This window comes from Schistocerca nitens, chromosome 2 (genome assembly GCF_023898315.1).
Source record: "Schistocerca nitens isolate TAMUIC-IGC-003100 chromosome 2, iqSchNite1.1, whole genome shotgun sequence".
Taxonomy (NCBI): Eukaryota; Metazoa; Arthropoda; class Insecta; order Orthoptera; family Acrididae; genus Schistocerca; species Schistocerca nitens.
The window spans coordinates 600,005,439-600,024,232 of record NC_064615.1 but is presented as its reverse complement, the minus strand read 5'-3'; the positions used below and the strand labels follow the sequence as shown (position 1 = coordinate 600,024,232).

General features: G+C 44.3%; 1 protein-coding gene across 1 annotated transcript in view; it reads right to left on the bottom strand.

The window, feature by feature from the left end:
* LOC126235186 (transcription factor GATA-6-like) overlaps positions 1-18,794 on the bottom strand; it is a 520,767-nt gene that overhangs the window by 161,022 nt on the left and 340,951 nt on the right. The window contains exon 3 of the mRNA XM_049943916.1: positions 1,396-1,502. Within this exon, the coding sequence (XP_049799873.1) occupies positions 1,396-1,502 (107 nt within the window). The remainder of the gene's footprint in view (positions 1-1,395; positions 1,503-18,794) is intronic.

Below are 18,794 nucleotides of genomic sequence, written 5' to 3'. Positions count from 1 at the left end.
CCTTCGCATTTCAAGTTCACGTCATCAATAGTCTTTTTATGTATATAGACTTAAGCAACGAGTAAAAATCTCTGCTCTCATGCTTACTAGGCTGGTGCGTTATCCACTAAGACACCTTGGCACAGCGTTTCATACAACTGCACGGATTACCCTGGCACGCCTTCTCCTCGATCCAAATTCTCACTGCCGCCACAGTCAACTTCAGATTTCCCCTTGTACACGAAAAGAATTGCTGAGGCTCTCAATGTTCTGAAAAAAATTTGGAAATTTATGGTAAATTCCTATAGGGCCAAACTGCTGAGGTCATCGGTCCCTAGGCTTACGCACCACTTAATCTAACTTAAACTAACTTACGCTAAGGACAACACACGGCCATGCCCGAGGGATGAGTCTAACTTCCGACGGAAGGAGCTGCGCGAACCGTGACAAGGCGCCCTAGACTGTGCGGCTACCACGCGCGACTCCATATTCTGGAATAGCACCTCCTGTCAGCATCGAACGTAAATGGGAAATCCAGTCTGAAACCCAGGTGTGGGAAGCTATACAAATTAAATGACACAATTTCAGAGAATTTACTGGACTCATGCAGATATGACTTTGTGTGTGTATGAACTGAAGCAGCGAGTGAAAATTTGTACCAATTCCGGAAAAACAACAGTCTGTACGGTAAGCTTTATAAGGGTTGGAATGTCCCTGCTGGATGTGTTACTCAGATGACATTCAACGACTAGTGCATATTCGAAGTTCTTGACCTCTCCTGACCGACCCATCTGCTTCTCTACCATCAACACAACACTCCCCGCCTTTACCGAGTGAGGTGGCTTAGTGGTTGGCACACTGCACTCGCGTTAGGGAGGACGACGGTTCAATCCCACGTCCGACCATCCTGTTTTAGGTTTCCCGTGATTTCCTTAAGCCGCTTGAGGCAAGTGACGGGATGGTTCCTTTGAAAGGGCACGCCCGACTTCCTTCCCCATCCTTCACTAATCCGATGGGATCAATGACCTCGCTGTTTGGTCCCCGCCTGTTCTCATATTGGCGCATGGCCTCTTCTGACGTCTAGTGGTCAATCCACATTGCTTCCGGATACATTTGATCAGACAGTCTAAACAGCTGCGAGACACCAACAGTACTTGACAGTCTGGCTGCTGTCCAGTCCGCGACTTCTAGTAACACATTTCGCAACACTTGGAGACGACAATGGTTGGGTCCGTCGTCCAAATATCGTGCATGAAATGTAATCAACGACCTTGCTAAACCCCGGGGAAACCTGTGAGATCTCAAAGGCAATAGCGAATTTGGCTGTCAAGTGTGTACTTGAGTAGTTGCAGTTTCTGGACAATTATAGCAAGTTGTAAGTTTACAGAGACTGGATGCGGTGAATTAGAGACGTACCTTGCGTCCACATGGGCGACGTTGCGACGGCCTGGCCGACGTCGGCGGCGCTGGTGGTGAGGTAGGACATGGAGCTGGGGTACAGCGTGCTCCGAGAGTACAGCGGGCTGCAACACCAACACAAGTAAAGCGTCAGAATAATCTGAACTCGAGGCGTCCAGGAGCTAGCGCCCTAAATCACTCAGTTGGAGGGCAGCACGATGTGGCGCCAACAATTACTGCACACGACAGTTACTCCTAACCAAAGCAAAGCATAGAGGCGGTTTCCTGGTTTTTAAGGGGCAGCCTACCTCAGCCCTCTTCTCCACCCCTGCTTGTCACGCAACAGTCTAGTCTCCGTTCTCTCTACGGTTCATGCTTCCTACATGTTACACAAAAAAGCGGACCAGATCCGACGATCTCGTGACTATCGGGTGTTACATCAATCGTGCATCACCCTACATTTCTACATTGAATTTAACAGTTTTTACTAAAATTATTTCAAATCATCAGCTTCAATAAAACATAACATATCGTAAAAAATTTTCAGAACCAAGTACCCCGATACTGTGGTAACGCCATATGTAATTCTTTTATCTCCAAACAGTATATTTAATTGGGTACGGAGATGTCTTTTATAGTTGTTTCCGTCGTTCTTTTTCTGTAGATGGTTATCTACAGTAGCTTTTAAGTCGATTGGCTGCTAAATTTCGTTTGATCACTTATTTTTTGGGAGTTTTTGCTGATGCCTGTACCTGCTAGGCACCACAGAGAACTTAAATGTGTTAATATTTGCAGCTTTTCAACACAATACACAGCAACCTCAAGCATTGATTACAGCCTGACAAGAACTGCTACGAGAGCGTAATTACCGTCCTCAGGTTCAAAGTATGCAATTGGTCCTCTCTTAAACTGTCCATGTTCTTAGTATTGTCAGTCTGAAGACTGGTTTGACGCAGCTTTCTCCGCTAGTCTCTACAGTGCAAGAGCCTCATCTCTGCGAGTGGCTACGAAGTAGTTCACCAAGATCCGACATAACAGTGAGATAACGAAAAGCACAAAGATCCAGCTTGTTAAAGCGCTCGTGTTTTTAGTCCTCTTTTACGGTTGCGAAACACGGACCCTTAAGGTCAGAAACAAGCAGCGTATTGAGGCAAGAATTGAGCGTTGGCGCCAGGCCCGCACGCTGTAGGTGAATGGGCGGGGGGAGGGGGGAGGAATTCTCGCTCTCTCCCCCTCCCCCTCCCCCCCACTCCCAAAATGTTTGGGTTTGGGCTTATACTAGATACAATGGAGATTTTCTAGTAGTATTGAGACTGACAATGCAGTAACACTGCTGTAAATTAAATCAATATTTATCTAGCAGTTATGCGGAAATTTGAGCTATTACCACTTTTATGAATATTTTAAGGCGAATGAAAACAGCAAATCAATTCTTGACCACTGCTAGTCTGATCTGTTAAAAGGTTCAATTGAATCTGTATATCATAGTTTAACAGGTCACACTAGGTAAAATTAGCTTTCCGGTTTGCTGCCTCGTTCCCCCCTCCCCAAAAAATCTTTCGTGGGAACCTGGCCGGTGTTGATGCAGGACGCTGCGTATGAAATGGTGTCACTAGAAAATAATCCTGGAAGGAAAGGTCGAGGGCACGAAGGAGGTACCAGCGACCAGGTAGATATATCAAATCAAGAATATCTCTAGTCAGTCTCTTCAACAGACTCAAAGAAAAGCTGGTAACAGTCCGAGATGGAGACGCTTGGTTCGTGGGGTCACAACGCTCAGCAATGAGCACAACGACCTATGATGAAGGTGACAATCCTGGCAATTCCTTGATGTTTCAGGATGTGTTCTATAAACCGATCCCTTCTTTTAGTCATGTTCTGGTATAAATTACTTTTTCTTCGGTTCGATTCAGAACGTTATTCTCAGTTACTTGATCTATAAATCTAATTGTTAACATTCTTCTGTAGCACCACGTTTCAAAACGTTTTCTTCTTTTCTCGTCTGAATTGCGTATCGTCCACGCTTCCATTCTGTACAAGGCTGTACTCCCGACAAATATCTTCACAGAAGATTTTCTAACACATTCGGTTTTAAAATTTTCGTTTTTTTCGTAAACTTTTTCTTGACATTTCCAGTCTATATTTCATATCCTTTCCATTCAGCTATTAGTTATTTTACTGCCCAAAAGGCAAAACTCATCATTTCTTAATCTAGTTCCCTGAATATCGCCCGATTTAATAAGTCTACCTTTACTATCCTTGTTTCTTTTTGTAGATATTCGTCTTACAGAATTTCAAGACACTGTTTATTCCGTTCAGCAGCTCTTCCAAATCACTTGCTCTCTTTTTTTTTCTTTTTTTTCTAGGGTGGAGCTCTTCTACACCCACACCGGTATGATGGCCAACACAAAGGTCAACTACCATCTCTGCATATTGCTTAGTTTCCACCAAAGGATGTGGATACTGCGGTTTTTGCATATGTCTGGTTATGATCAGCCATTAATACGTGCTCATCTGGAGATAGATTGGTCGAAAGTTGAACGAAGGGTACTGGTTTGAAGGGCAGAGGAAAAAAGTGCCAAGATAAGGCCCAAGGGGAAAAAAACCTCTGCGAGAGTCCTTTGCTGTTTGTGACAGAATTTTTACAATGTCATCAGTAAATTTCAAATTTTTATTTCTTATCCCTGAACATTAGCTCTTTCTCCAAGTTTTTCTTTGGCTTCCCAAAAAAACATGCTTAATGAACAGATTGAATAACGTCGCGAATGTCCCACAATACTGTCTTAGGCCCTACTCAACCACTACTTCGCTTTCATGCCTTTCGACTTTTCCGAATGACGTCTGGTTTCTGCACAAGTTGCGTATATATATTTCTGTTTCTGTATTTCATCCGTGCTACCTCCAGAATTTCATGGACTGTAATCCAATCAACGCTGTCAAAAGATTTCTCTAAAGCGTTCTCTAAATCTTCGTCTGCTTCGATTATTATTTTGTCCTGTATTAACTAAACGAAATACTTCTTTAACCTTGCTTCACAAACTTAAATATTACTGCGCTACCTAGGTATAGGGTTGTGAGTCCATTTTCTACTTGCATATCTGGTCCCAAATATGAGAAGCAGGCAAAGATAAACGTGTCAACTTTTTAACCTATCGATTCTAGACTTAAGCTATGAAATTTATCTGTGTTGACAATTTTGAGAGTATGTGGTATCTGTATATGGGAATGAAACTAATAGATTCATTTATTTTTGTCAGAATACAATTGGGTATTGCCGGCCATCAGCGCCGTACGATCGTTGCATTTCATTTCATTTCATTGCGCTCATCGGCAGGTACACTCATCACATGGCCGGACAAAGTACCTATTGACTGTGTCAGTCTATAACAAAACGAAACCTTGTATAGCTCAACTAACAAAAGTACTGAAATTATTAAAAACAACATAAAATAATAAGAAAGCACACGAATGATGAACGCTTTCCGCCAGTTTTTTTTTCTTGATTCAGAATAACAACTGACTTTTCATCGCTTGTTCTCTCTTAAAAAAGCTAGGTGTGTGACATAAAAATGCAGACATTCTCAGCTAATTTCGCAGGTGAAATGAAGGTATCTGTGGGAGAATGCCGACCCTGAACTCAGCAAGGATTCTGTCTGCTTCATAAATTATCTAGGCATATTCAATGTTCTTGTCTTTGAATTTAACCATTATATTACATGCGGTAATTGAAAATGTCTCTCTTTCTTAATCACTTTGTTCTGCCAAGCCCTTCAAATGTCCTCGTGTTTTCAGCTGAGTGCCACAGTCTTCTTCGATCAGCGTTGCAAATAGCTTATTAATTGTCATCGCAGGCGAAGGTGAGTAGCAGGGGACGTCGCTTCAAGATGACACTACAACTGTTCAAATAATCGGAGAAGATTTCAGGGAAGTTTATATTTTGTGATTATCGCCAGAAAAATGTCTAATATCCTCCTAGGTCAATAAGTTTTATAGGAACTTTGGTTTAAGTATTTGCCGGCCGGTGTGGCCAAGCGGTTAAAGGCGCTACAGTCTGGAACCGCGTGGCCGCTACGGTCGCAGGTTACAATCCTGCCTCGGGCATGGATGTGTGTGATGTCCTTAGGTTAGTTAGGTTTAAGTAGTTCTACGTTCTAGGGGACTGATGACCTTAGAAGTTAAGTCCCATAGTGCTCAGAGCCATTTGAACCATTTGTAAGTATTTGAAATTCTAAGACATGAATTGATATGTGCAGCCAGAAGCTGTATTTTCAGAAACGAAACGTAACAGCTTTGATAAAATAGGTTTGAAAACCGTTAATCACACTTCGACTTTCCGGATTTTCTCTATCGGGGAGTGTCTTGTACGTTGTTCACATTGCTGCCCATCAAGGATCGTGACTACGCAGATAATAGAGCCATTAAGAGGGGTCACTGAACGAGGGGGTAATCGCTTGTACAGTGAAAATTAATCTGTGTTCCGGGGGAAAAGTAGCGCCTTGACAGATAGAGCCGGGGCCAGACGATGCCAGCTCACCAAACGACTAGCGAGATAACGAACCCAAAACGGCGCTCGGCTGGCTGCGGAAGCCACCGTCACGAGAAGGCCGCGTTGACTCTGCTGGCTGACTTTGGCGGCCATTGCGAGTAAGAAGGGTCCTTGACGGAGCGAGTAATTTTCACCAAGTTTCATCTACGACCGATCAAGTACAAAGGCGTTTAGCGAAAACAGTACAAAATACATATAACGACTGCGATAAAAGAGATGACCCCGATGTCAGTGTCAGAAACTAATAAGGAAGCTCCAAGTTCTAGTCTGCGAGTGTAGTTTCGATAAACGTTTTAAATGGAATTAAACGCAATTTGTGGATCTCCGCCGCTCAGAGCTTACATATCCCCTGCACTCCACCTCGTCTTCCGTGTCGGGTTGCTTTGCACAACTCGCATCCTATACCATGTCCTATGTTTCCCCTCCGTGCTCTTCCTGGAGCACCTACTAATCCAGTACCCAGACGGGGTAATCCCGTCCGACTATTCACATTCACTCCTCTTATCTTCAATCCAGATGCCATGCCTCACTATACACCCCAATTCGATGTCACATGCACTTTCCAGCCTTGTCTATGCTCTCCTGACGCGTGTGAACCAACTCCCACTCAACACTGGTACCCGTCCTCACACATAAGCCCATTCTACCAATCATAGATAAAAATACAGTATCTCATATATTCCGTGATGTTTTTCCTTTCTACTTCTACCCCACCTTCCCCCGCAATTAGATTAATAAGGACCCCCCCCCCCTTCATGGTTGTAAACATAATCCCATCTTCAATGTGGTCACATTTAATGCACAAATAAACTTCCAGAAGCAGCGTGTGTGTTGAATCATATTATTTTTTCATTCTTTTATTTTCTTATATTTAAGCTATATGTAAACTGAATGGGTTATAGACATCGATAAATAAATTAACGAGTTGTTTTGTGGCAATGATAATGTATTGAAACAAAATAAGAAATACGCTCTTCAATTTATTAATTCCTGTATCTTCACCTGTTTTTATCGATAAGTGGTAACGTGTGGATGTATGCATGGATCCGTCGTACCAGCATTGTTAAAAAATGTGTATTTCAACCGTAATTTAAAAGTGTTATAAAAAGTTATTAGGAAAGCAAAATTTAGTCGTACATTTCAGATGTCCTATCTGTTCATCGTTTCACTCGCCGCCGAGATCCTGCATCAAGATGTTCGGAGCAGACAAGAAGAATTTACACGATATGGGAAACAGCGACCCTGCATCGACATTGTCACTATCACAACTGAACACAATGGAATTAATGTGAAGCCGTACGTAATAAAAATTATGTTTTTGACATTGAATGTTTTGATACTGACGGTCTGTTGATATCGGTATTAGTTAAAGTTCACCCAGGATTGTGTGCAGATTCATGAATTACCTTAAAATTTCTTTCAACTAGTCTTCCAATCAATTTTACCATTTATTCAAGCAATTATTATTTCCATTTCCCAACGGCCCATATATACCTATTCACGTGTAATTTGATTTATTACTACTTCCGCTCATGAAGCATCTTCACATATCGATTGCCTTAATGGCGACACATTAAAGGTTTAAACCTCCATTCGGCACATCAGTCAACACACCACACCTACGCGACTGGGAAGTGATCATTTTTTTTGATTGCAGTACCTCTTGAACAAGATACTGTTGCACTTGGCCTCGCGTGGCCGTTATAGGAAACACGTGGTGACGTTATAGTAACAAGTACAGTGATGACTACAAAGAACACACGGAACTGTGCAGGATTTCAAGACAGTTGTGGCTAAACTATCAAGTGTATCATCGTGTACCCGTGAAATATCAAGATAAAAATTCACGATAAGCCGATCGAAGCGCCTCCATTTTCAGGTGCAATAATACTGTGATCGGCTTATACCACCATCATCACCTGCTGTTGTTGTTGTTGTCGTCGTTTTTAGTCCGAAGACTGGTATGATTCAGTCCTCCTTGCTAGTTTATCCTGCAAGAGTCTTAATCTACACATGACTACCGCAACCTGCATATTTTTATATTTTCTTACTGTATTCGTGCCTTGAAGTCCCTCTACAATTTTTAACCCAACCCCCTCGCCCCCCCCCCCCTTCCCACGTACCAAGTTCTTACCATCACCAAATTAACGATTACTTCAAGCCTTAGGGAAGTGTCGAATCAACCAACCACTTCCTTTAGTGGGGATATGCCGTAAACTTCTTTCACTAGATTGATTCAGTACCTCCTCGTTAGATTTGATCTACCCATTTAATATTCATCATTCTCCTGGAGTATAGCATTTGTAAAGCTTCTATTCTATTCTCATCTCAACTCTTTATTGTCCGCATTTCACTTCGGTACGAACTATACTCTAGGAAACACCTACAGGAAAGGTCTCCTGGCACTTAAATTTATATTCGATGTTAACAAATTTCTCTTTTGCAGAAATGCTTTTGTCGTTACTTTTAGTCTGCATTTTATACTCTTTCTCTCGTTCGGCTATCACTTATTTTACTAACTAAATGCTAAAACTCGTCCACTACTTTTAATGTCTCGCGTCCTAATACTTTCGTCATCGCCCGAGTTAATTCGACTGCATTCCCTTACTCTTGTTTAGGTTTTGTTGATCATCTTGGTTCAAATGGCTCTGAGTACTATGGGACTTAACTTCTGAGGTCATCAGTCCCCTAGAACTTAGAACTAGTTAAACCTAACTAACCTAACGACATCACAGACATCCATGCCCGAGGCAGGATTCGAAAATGCGATCGTAGCGGTCGCGCGGTTCCAGACTGAAGCGCCTAGAAGCGCTCGGCCACCCGGCCGGCGTGATCATCTTATATCCTCTTTTGAAGACACTGCGCATTCCCTTCAATAGCCCTTTCACGCTCCTTATCTTCTCTGACTGAATTACAATGTCATGGGCAAACCTGGACGTTTTTATTTCTTCTTCCTTCACTTTAATTTCTTCACTTCAATTTCGCGTCGAAATTTATCCTTGATTTCCTTTACTACTAGATTAATATATAGATTTGATAATACTAGGGACAGTCTACACATCTCTTATGTCATGTAAATCACCTGTGTGTAACAAAGTTTTATAGAACTGTCACTAATGTATAGCTTTAAAATCAAAATTATCACCTTATGTGTTTTTTACTATAAGCCGTTGTAAGAACATTGGCCAAACGTAGCCCCATCCGCTTCAGGTACCAGTTCGTGGGGATTTGAAATAAGAAAACAGAACAAACAAATTTTCTAAGATAAAATTCCTACTAACAGGAGTTAATATTACTGATACAAACGAAACAACGTAGTCAGCAGGACCTGTAAGTTTAAGATTGTAGTCCATGTAACTACATTAAAAGATAAAACGTGACAATGAGAAAGGTGCCCGTGCGTAGATGAAGGGTGAGGTGATGCCGCCTGACAATGTGTGCTCTGTTAGGCAGCGTGGCGGCCGCACAAAAAACGCGCGGGAATGGCGGAGCGGAGGCCATCGCGTGGCGTCGGTAGCCGTGGACAGGCGGCGGCTGATAACGGGGCAACGTGAGTTGACGAGGACGCGCCTGTCCTCCGGCTGCGGAGAACGTGACGCTGCGCGATCCGCACCGCGAGATAGCAACAGTTCAACGCTCCATACATTCCGCCGGCACTGGCTCCGTACTCGTGCTAACAACGAGTATACGCTGACCGGCCCAGGTCATGCACATGATTCTACACTGCACAAAAGAAAGGAAGGGCCGCTGTTTTGAAACCCTGTTACTTTCCCCCATTGAGACGAAGAAGTATGAAATTCGGCTAGAAGGTGCCAACAACTTCCCTTTGACGTCACCGTCGGGATAGGCAACACTTCAAGGAGTAAGGTATCGACTCATACAAATAAAGGCCAGAGCTCAGAACATCGATTGAGGTGTAAGGAGGAGTTAGTGAGGTCACATTGGCAACAAATTTCACCATAATTCTGCCCGACGCCATTGCGGACGTGTCACACAATGGGAAGGTCACACCCCTCTTAACCCATCTCTTCCCTTCCCTTGCAGCCTTTCCGATGGAGATCAGAACCGTGACGTCTAGCACTGATATCAGGGGCTGAAAATTTATCAGGCACACCGCCGTTGAGTATCGTCAAGAAAAGACCTCAGGAGGGAGCATAAAGGGCGTCAATGAAACTACTACTTCCTCTGGGGCGTTTATTTACACACACTTCTTGTGCAGTGCGACGTGCAACAGAACTACGCTCTGGACACCCTTTCACTCTGCCGACAACCCCCAGGCGATTCACCCCTTCTGTAAGGACACTGCAGGGCTGAAACCCCATTGAAAGCGACCTAACCCCTTTGGAGTGTAGTGCGAATGTAATTTTTGCTCTGGCACACAAGGCAGAACCACTATGGACCCCTCAGGAGTGAAATGAAACCCATGGTTGTACTATTGACAGGCCATGGGAATTTCAAAAAAACGCCTACGTGAAATTGGGATAACAGAAGAAGACACCAAATGTAGAATGTGTGGTGTGGGCGAGGAAACCGCATCACACTTGATTTTGAATGCGAGGCATTGGAGATTAAAAGATACAGAATATTCGGATCAACCAGACGTAAAGAAACTGTGTCTAGCAGAGCACTGGTAAAGGACCTCCCTGCACTGTTCACGGCCACTGGTTGGCTTTACTGAAGATACAGGGAACGATGCCACAAAATAAACTCTGTTTCGGTGCGTGCAGCAGGGGGCTTGACCAATGTTGTTTCTGTTTTCCTGATAAAATCAAATCAAAGATCCCTCAAAACCATTCGGTGAAATTTGAACGTTATCCGAAGCAGCAGGCTTTTCAACCCTCTTGCGTTACATCCTCTTGTGGCGTCCAGTTCGGCAACACCCTAGGTATCACTTGCACACCTGTTTTGATCATTTTAAAAATGTACCTGTACAGAGAGAACTCTTGACCAATTCGTAGGGGCCTGCAGACAGGCAACCCCTTTTAGAACCTACAGCTGACTGCTGCTCCACTGCCACTAGCACCTGCTTGTGGGCATGAAGCATCTGAGATGTGTCTACAGGTTGCTTGCCTGCAGGCGCCTATGAATCGGTCAAGAATTCTCTCTTGTACAGGTACATTTTTAATATGCTCCACAATGGTGCAAGGATCGTACTGAGAGTTTTGTTGAACTGGGGGATCTTTGAGGCAACCTTTTCTGTTTTATTCATGCACATGTTATTGTCACACCCCTCGAATGTGTGTTCCATCCAATAGGAATACCATCTAAACAAATCCATATTTCGTGTTGTTGGTAGTTTGCTGACAATTACGTTAGTCAGCATATGCAAGGTGTTGTAAATAGTTTAATGGTACAATAATTTGATTCCCAAAATTTCATTAAACTGTAGCCTTTTTTAAAGATTACTTTGTGAGAGCCGTAAACATGACTTTCTATCAAACCAACTTTTATTCTACATTCAAGCTGAAGCAGAGTAATAATAAATGGCTGTAGGCGAACCGTAACTGCTGGACTGCCATGCAACGTTATCAGGTTTATTGTGAATTTCAAAACATTCCTGGCAAACTGAATATTCAGACACGTTTCGGGCTCGCAGTGAGTCGTCCTTCACCTCACTACACGATATTTCGACTTGGTGCTAATTTGTAAAAAAAAAAAAAAATTGAGGCAGATGTCACTATGTTGTTTCACCGCACTCTCAACTTATTTTACATTGGACCAAAATTTCTTGCGCAGGCTGACAGTGTCTCCATGGTAGCCATCTTTTTCCCTGCTAGCCAGCTTTTTTAAGTAGTACTAGCACCTCTTGAACCAAATTGTTTCGGAGTTATGCAAACGATACTTCCACACTTCTGTTTTGAAAATGATAAAATAATGGAGTTTTTATATTATCCCAACTCCACTCACAACATTATTCAATTTTCTATGGAAATACAGAAAGATGGTTGCCTGTCTTCTCTGGACGGTTTGACAAAATACTTCCAAACAGAGCTCACACAGTCTCGAATGTAAATGTTTTGCCTAAAGAGCTCACTTGTCTCATGACAGTTTTCAGAGGAAATGAATGTTCCACTCTGCTGACTAACAGAGCAGTATCAGTTAAAGCCAAAAACTAGGAAAAGGATCTGTTTGTTGACAATATTTCGTTTAAGACAATCATAATCGCCCAGTAGTCTCAAGCTAAAGTAGTTTCCGCTTATCATCTAAGACTATAGATCTTCTGGGCTCAGTAAAGTATGATACACTATGTGATCAAAAGAATCCGGATACCCCCAACAACATACGTTTTTCATATTAGGTGCCACCTACTGACGATATTCCATATCAGCGACCTCAGTAGTCATTAGACATCGTGAGAGAGAGGAATGGGGCGTTCTGCGGAACTCAAGGACTTCAAACTTGGTCAGGTGATTGTGTGTCATTTGTGTCAATACGTCTGTACGCGAAATTTCCACACTCCAGTGTTTCCGATGTGATAGTGAAGTGGAAACGTGAAGGGACACGTACAGCACAAAAGCTTAGAGGCCGACCTCGTCTTTTGACTGACGGAGACCGCCGACAGTTGAAGAGGGTCGTAATGTGTAATAGGCAGACGTCTATCCAGACCATCACACAGGAATTCCAAACTGCATCAGGATCCACTACAAGATAGTTGGGCGGGAGGTGTGAAAACATGGATTTCATGGTCGAACAGCTGCTCATAAGCCTTACATCACGGCGGTAAATGCCAAGCGACGCCTCGCTTGGTGTAAGGAGCGTAAACATTGGACAACTGAACAGTGGAAAAACGGCGTGTGGAGTGACGAATCACGGTACACAATGTGGCGATCCGATGTCAGGGTGTGGGCATGAGGAATGCCCGGTGAACGTCATCTGCCAGTGTATTTGGTGCCAACATTAAAATTCGGAGGCAGTGGTGTTATCGTGTGGTCGTGTTTTTCATGGAGGGGGCTTGCACCCCTTGTTGTTTTGAGTGGCACTGTCACAGCACAGACCTACATTAATGTTTTCAGCACCTTCTTGCTTCCCACTGTTGACGAGCAATTCCGGGATTGTGATTGCATCTTTCAACACGATCGAGCATCTGTTCATAATGCACGGCCTGTGGCGGAGTGGTTACACGACAATAACATCCATGTAATGGACTAGCCTTCACACCTTTGCGATATTTTGGAACGGCGAATTCATGCCAGGCCTCACCGAACGACATCGATACCTCTCCTCAGTGTAGCACTCCGTGAAGAATGGGCTGCCATTCCCCAAGAAACCTTCAAGTACGTTATTGAAGTACGCCTGCGAGAGTGGGAGCTGTCATCAAGGCTAAGGTTGCGCCAACAAGATACTGATTTCCGGCATTGCCGACGGAAGGCACCAAGAACTTGTGATTTTCAGCCAGGTATCCGGATACTTTTGAACACGTAGTGTACGTTACTGCGGAAGGCTGAAATTTACAAAATACTTTGGCATTTTCGTATGGCTTACCAGACGAGGCGCGCTTCGAGAAACGCTGCGCCGAACAGTAAAGCTGCAGTCGCCTCTTACAATGATCCACGTCTGGCATTGCTGAACACTCTGTATCCGCCGGACTTGAAGCGAGTGCAACAGAACACAACCGTTTTGACCACGGAAAGAACTTTTTGGACTTCATTATAGTACATACATATAATTTCGTTTCGCCCTCTATGGAGCACGTGGATGTCGGACTTTCTTGTCCTTCTTATCCTTCCAAAACTTCCTCATCCTTTCACTTCTGGCCTGTCTTGTTTCTTGGCTGCATGCGTTTTTAAGTTTCAAAATTTCCTTCCTGTGGGGTTCTTGGTCACGACATTATGTGTTTATTATTTTGTGCCTGTATGTAGTCGGTGTAGTTAGTAGTGGGTCGATACCTATCTCTATGAGGTCACTTTGGGTGACTACCAGCAACTGTATTTTGGAATGTCGGGCTCCGTTGATGATGTGTAAGATTTTCTTGGTCAGATTCAGAATTGTTCAAAAATGGTTCAAATGACTCTAAGCACTATGGGACTTAACATCTGAGGTCATCAGTTCCCTAGACTTGGAACTACTTAAACCTAACTAACCTAAGGACATCACACACATCCGTGCCCGAGGCAGGATTCGAACCTGCGACCATAGCAGCAGCGTGGTTCCGGACTGAAGCGCCTAGAACCGCTCGGCCACAGTGGCCTTCAGAGTTGTCCATTCGTACAATACGACCGTAGAATTTCATCTCTCTTTTCTGTGCATCTGAGGTAAAACGCTCAGTCAGCGAATACAATTCTCCTGACATTTTGCGCCTTCAGATACCATCTTGAGTTTTGGGCCAAAATATTCTTCTGAATTTTTCTACTTCTATTTTTTCGATGTCTTTGACGTTGGTGGATAATGAAGATGTCTGTAACATTGGTAAGTAAAGATGATTTGTCCACTGTGTGCAGTGCTGCTGTAAGAACAATCTTGTGATAGTGAACAAGTATAACTTTTATGAACTACGATCTTTTTGTGCTTCATTATTAGAGAATCCGTGGCGGCAAATCTGATGAGCCGTTATAGCGGGAGGGAGAGAGGAACGATGGAAGATTAAGGTTTGACGTCTCGTCGACAACGTGGTCATTAGAGACGGAGAGCAAGCTTGGATTGTTTCAAGCATGTGAAAGGAAACCGGGCGCTCACTTTCAAAGGAACCGTCTCGGTATTTGCTTCGAGCGGTTTAGGGAAATCAGGGAAAACCTAAATCTGGATGGTGGGATGCGGATTTGAACAGACGTTCTCTCGAACTCCAGTGGAGCGCGCTAACCACTGCGCCACTTCGGTCTGTCGTGATAGTGGGTACTACATGGATAATACCTGTAACACCGTCACTTTCACTGTTTGCTCTAAACGAAGACAGAGTTCGCCGATGGCCGCGGCGAGTTCCGCAGCTCCACCAGCGAGGCCACCGTCCGCCAGGTAGTGTCACCATGAACTGAAAGCATCGCGGGGCAAGAGAAGTCTTCGTGTCTTCGTCGGCTCACTTCACGACGACTGGAATATGCCCAGTCGAGATATTGTGGCTTGTAGTAATGACTGTCAGCTGTAAGCCAGATACTCGGCGCTTGTCGGTGGGAGGGCATTGTCATTACAGTGCACTGAGACTGGCAGGACTGTTGTCAACTGCTGTATTCCAACGGTCGTGCTGCCACCGCCACTCAGGGGATGCGCTGCCCATCGGGCGTGTCTGTCGCACCGAAAACCGGCGGCGCCCGCATATGCGCGCGCGTGCGCTCGTGGCTTATTACCTGGGCGCGAGGCCGCCGGCCGGACCAGGTGCGACGCCGCGACCGCACAAGGCGGTTTTTGCGCCACGGGCGACAAGCGCGCCGCGGCGAAGGCGCCTCCGTGACGCCACCGTAAATACGGCTGGCCTCAGCCCTCGCGCAGAGGTCGCGCGCAGACCCACTCCTGCTCGCCCTCCTGCCTGCGCGCTCGCCGTTTCCAGGTGTTGCACTACTCGAAACGGTTAGAACGGTTTTTTGCAGCGCTCTCGAGTTTGGAGATATAGAGGCTCTACCTGAATTTCACCGACGAAATTGCGGAAACTGGTCCGGGATAGTTTGAAAAGTTTGCAGAATCACCGCCAGGTGTTAGCGCTGGCGTACCTAGGTTTCCGCATAATAATAGATCTTCCTTTACGAGCCAACAAACGACGCGTTAGTGCTTACGTATAGATCCGTGGTATGGACACACTAACCGCTCGGGGTCCAAGGCGCCTTGCCACGGGTCGCGCGCGGCTCCCCCCGTCGGAGGTTCGAGATCTCCCTCGCGCATGGGTGTGTGTGTTAGCGTTAAGTTATTTTAAGTTAGATCAAGTAGTGTGTAAGCCTAGGGACCGATGACCTCAGCAGTTTGGTCCCATAGAAACTTTTACGTTTAAGTAGTTCTAAGTTCTAGGGGACTGATGACCTTAGAAGTTAAGTCCCATAGTGTTCAGAGCCATTTTGAACCACCACCAATCTTACGGTGTATGGTAGGATGTACCTACGGATATCTATTCCTTGTAGTGATTTACGACGCTGGGGGAAAAAAGAAAAGCAGTGATTAAGAACTTCATAAAGAAAGGTACGAAAGCAATGGAAATTCATGTCGATTTTCGCAACACACTAGCGGGACTCTGCTCCTTCATAAACATCAGCTGCCAAGTCGACAAACGAGTTTAAATTTGGTTTGGGGGAGCTTAGATCACGATTCACGTAATGGCCGGTCAAGATGTGCCATTTCCTCAAAAACTACTACAAAAGTGAATAAAATGGTCATGGATGATCGCAGACTGACAGCGCGAGAAACTGCTGAAGCTGTAGGAACGTCATCTGAACGGGCACGTCACATTTCAACAGTAGAACTGGATATGAGAAGTTATCTACCAGCTGGTTGCGCCGACCCTTGATGCACGATCACAAACGCATCACAATGGGAACGTCCGAACAATGTTTTACATGTTTTCAGAGCGATGCACAAGATTCTTTTGCTCCAGTTTGTGACCACTGCAGAAACTTGGGTCCACTATTATTCCCAAAGGCAAGTCAGTTCAAAGCAGTGCAAACATGTCGATCCACCACCACCACCACCACCACCACCACCACCAAACAAAGCAAAATACGGGCTCACGGAAAGGTCTAGGCGTCAGCTTTCTGGGATACGAAGGGGATTCTGCTGATAAATTATTTTCTCATGGATCAAAAAATTACGGGACAATACTACGCCAACCTCCTGTACTAATTACATCAAAAAATACGCGAAAATGCCAGGTTTGGCAAGGAAGGAAGCCCTCTTTCTTCAAAACAGAGCGCGCTCACACACTAGTGGCGTTGGCGTGGCAAAAACACATTCTCCCGATTTGGCTCCATCAACCTGCCATTCCCCCCATAAAGCTCAAAATTTTCCTTGGATGGATGGGCATTTCCTTCAAATGAGGAACTGATAGCCGAAGTTGGCGGGTATTTTGCAGCCCTGGAGGAATCTACTTTTTGATATGCGACAAGGCACTGGAAAATCGCTGGACCAAGAGCATTAGTCTACAGAAAGAATATATTGAATAATAAAATTTTACTGAGGTAAATCGCTTCTTTTTATTTCATTCCGAGAACTTTCCAAACTACCCTCATTATTATCTGAGTATAGTTATACAACGAACCACTGGTATCCGGTGACTCATTAAAAATTAATAATTTAATCATAGTTTATGCGTCTTAACACTCCAGTTACATCTGTTCCTGCGAAAGTACCTGCCAACAGTGAACATGGCTGTAATACGCAGCCGGCCGGAGTGGTCGTGCGGTTCTAGGCGCTACAATCTGGAGCCGAGCGACCGCTACGGTCGCAGGTTCGAATCCTGCCTGGGGCATGGATGTTTGTGATGTCCTTAGATTAGTTCGGTTTAATTACTTCTAAGTTCTAGGCGACTGATGACCTCAGAAGTTAAGTCGCATAGTGCTCAGAGCCATTTGAACCATTTTTTGTAATATTCAATTACCAAAATTTGCAGCACAGAGAGTAATCTAGCAACTCTCAGAGTACTAGTAGCATTCCGTGAATCCATACGCGATTTGTGTACCAGCCAACGCTTCATTGGTAAAGGTATCCCTACTACTGTGTATCGCTGTTGACAAACAACCAACACTGACGGAAAAACAAACCAGAGGCTGAACTGAGTAGTACTGAAGACAAACTTGGGGCGAAGAGTAGAGTGGGCATTATTGTTGTTAACAGCAAGTACCGTGAAAGAATGAAACAACTTTGTTTTCCGAACAAGACAGCACATGCCGTCGATATCTGCACTATACCGCAAATATTTGCGGTGCAGTACAGACACAATGATAAATGGACGCGATAAATGAAACGGAACGCAATTACTCTGCAACGAGGCACCGGAAACAATGTGCGCCTTGTATCAAAAGCCCTCAACAAACTTCGAAATTTCGTCAGTTAACTTCGGGTCCACCTTGCATAATGGGTAGCTCTTAACGGACTTGTCAGCGTAGGAACTTCGAATCTTGCCTTCAAATCACCTCCCCACCCCTCCCCAACTAATTCTCTGTGTTGCCACCAAAGACACACGTCGTTACCATTATTGTCGTACGGACAGCTTGAGTACCTAACAGCTCGAAGATTTTCTTCAAAGGCCTGAGTGGTTTGCCAGACATTGTACTAATGTTAGAGGTGGTGCGATCTGTAATTATATTGACTTGTGAAATGATTCACCTACCTGGCTGAGAAGAGAACTTACTCTTTAAAATGCAATCAACATTTGATGAAAACTACCAGTTTTCACACAGGGTGAGCGCTGAAAATCCTCAAAGCAATGCCAGTTAAAGCCTTACCAATAACCGTAACTCCAAATTATAAGGTTTGAATTTCTAGTCTGACGCTTTCTTACGCATCGGACGATTTGCTTTTACAAACTGTGTAAATGTACCAAAAACTGCTCTATGACAAGGAAGGATCTGCAACAACAATTAAAAACAGTCACGCTTTACAGAAAAGACGTTTCTATTCCTTTTACAATAAGCAAACAGCTTAAATCTTAAATGTTAAGTAAGATACGCATTAAGGTGAAGTCAGAAACAAAGCGTTCTACAACTGTGAAACATCTCACAGTGGAAGCGCAGCAACTAATATGTTTGAAAAGGCTGCGCACAGAATAGCGGTTTGGTGGCGTCTTTTATACCCGGTGCCTATTTGAGCTAGGAACACGGGGTGAAAACTCTTTGGTTTAACCGGGACCAGCAACCATTTATATAGCCATTCGAACAGGTGTCTTACCGTAGCTACGTGACAGTGTATTCAGCAAGGTTGGAACGATGAACCGGAGCTGGTGCCTATACAGATTGTGCGA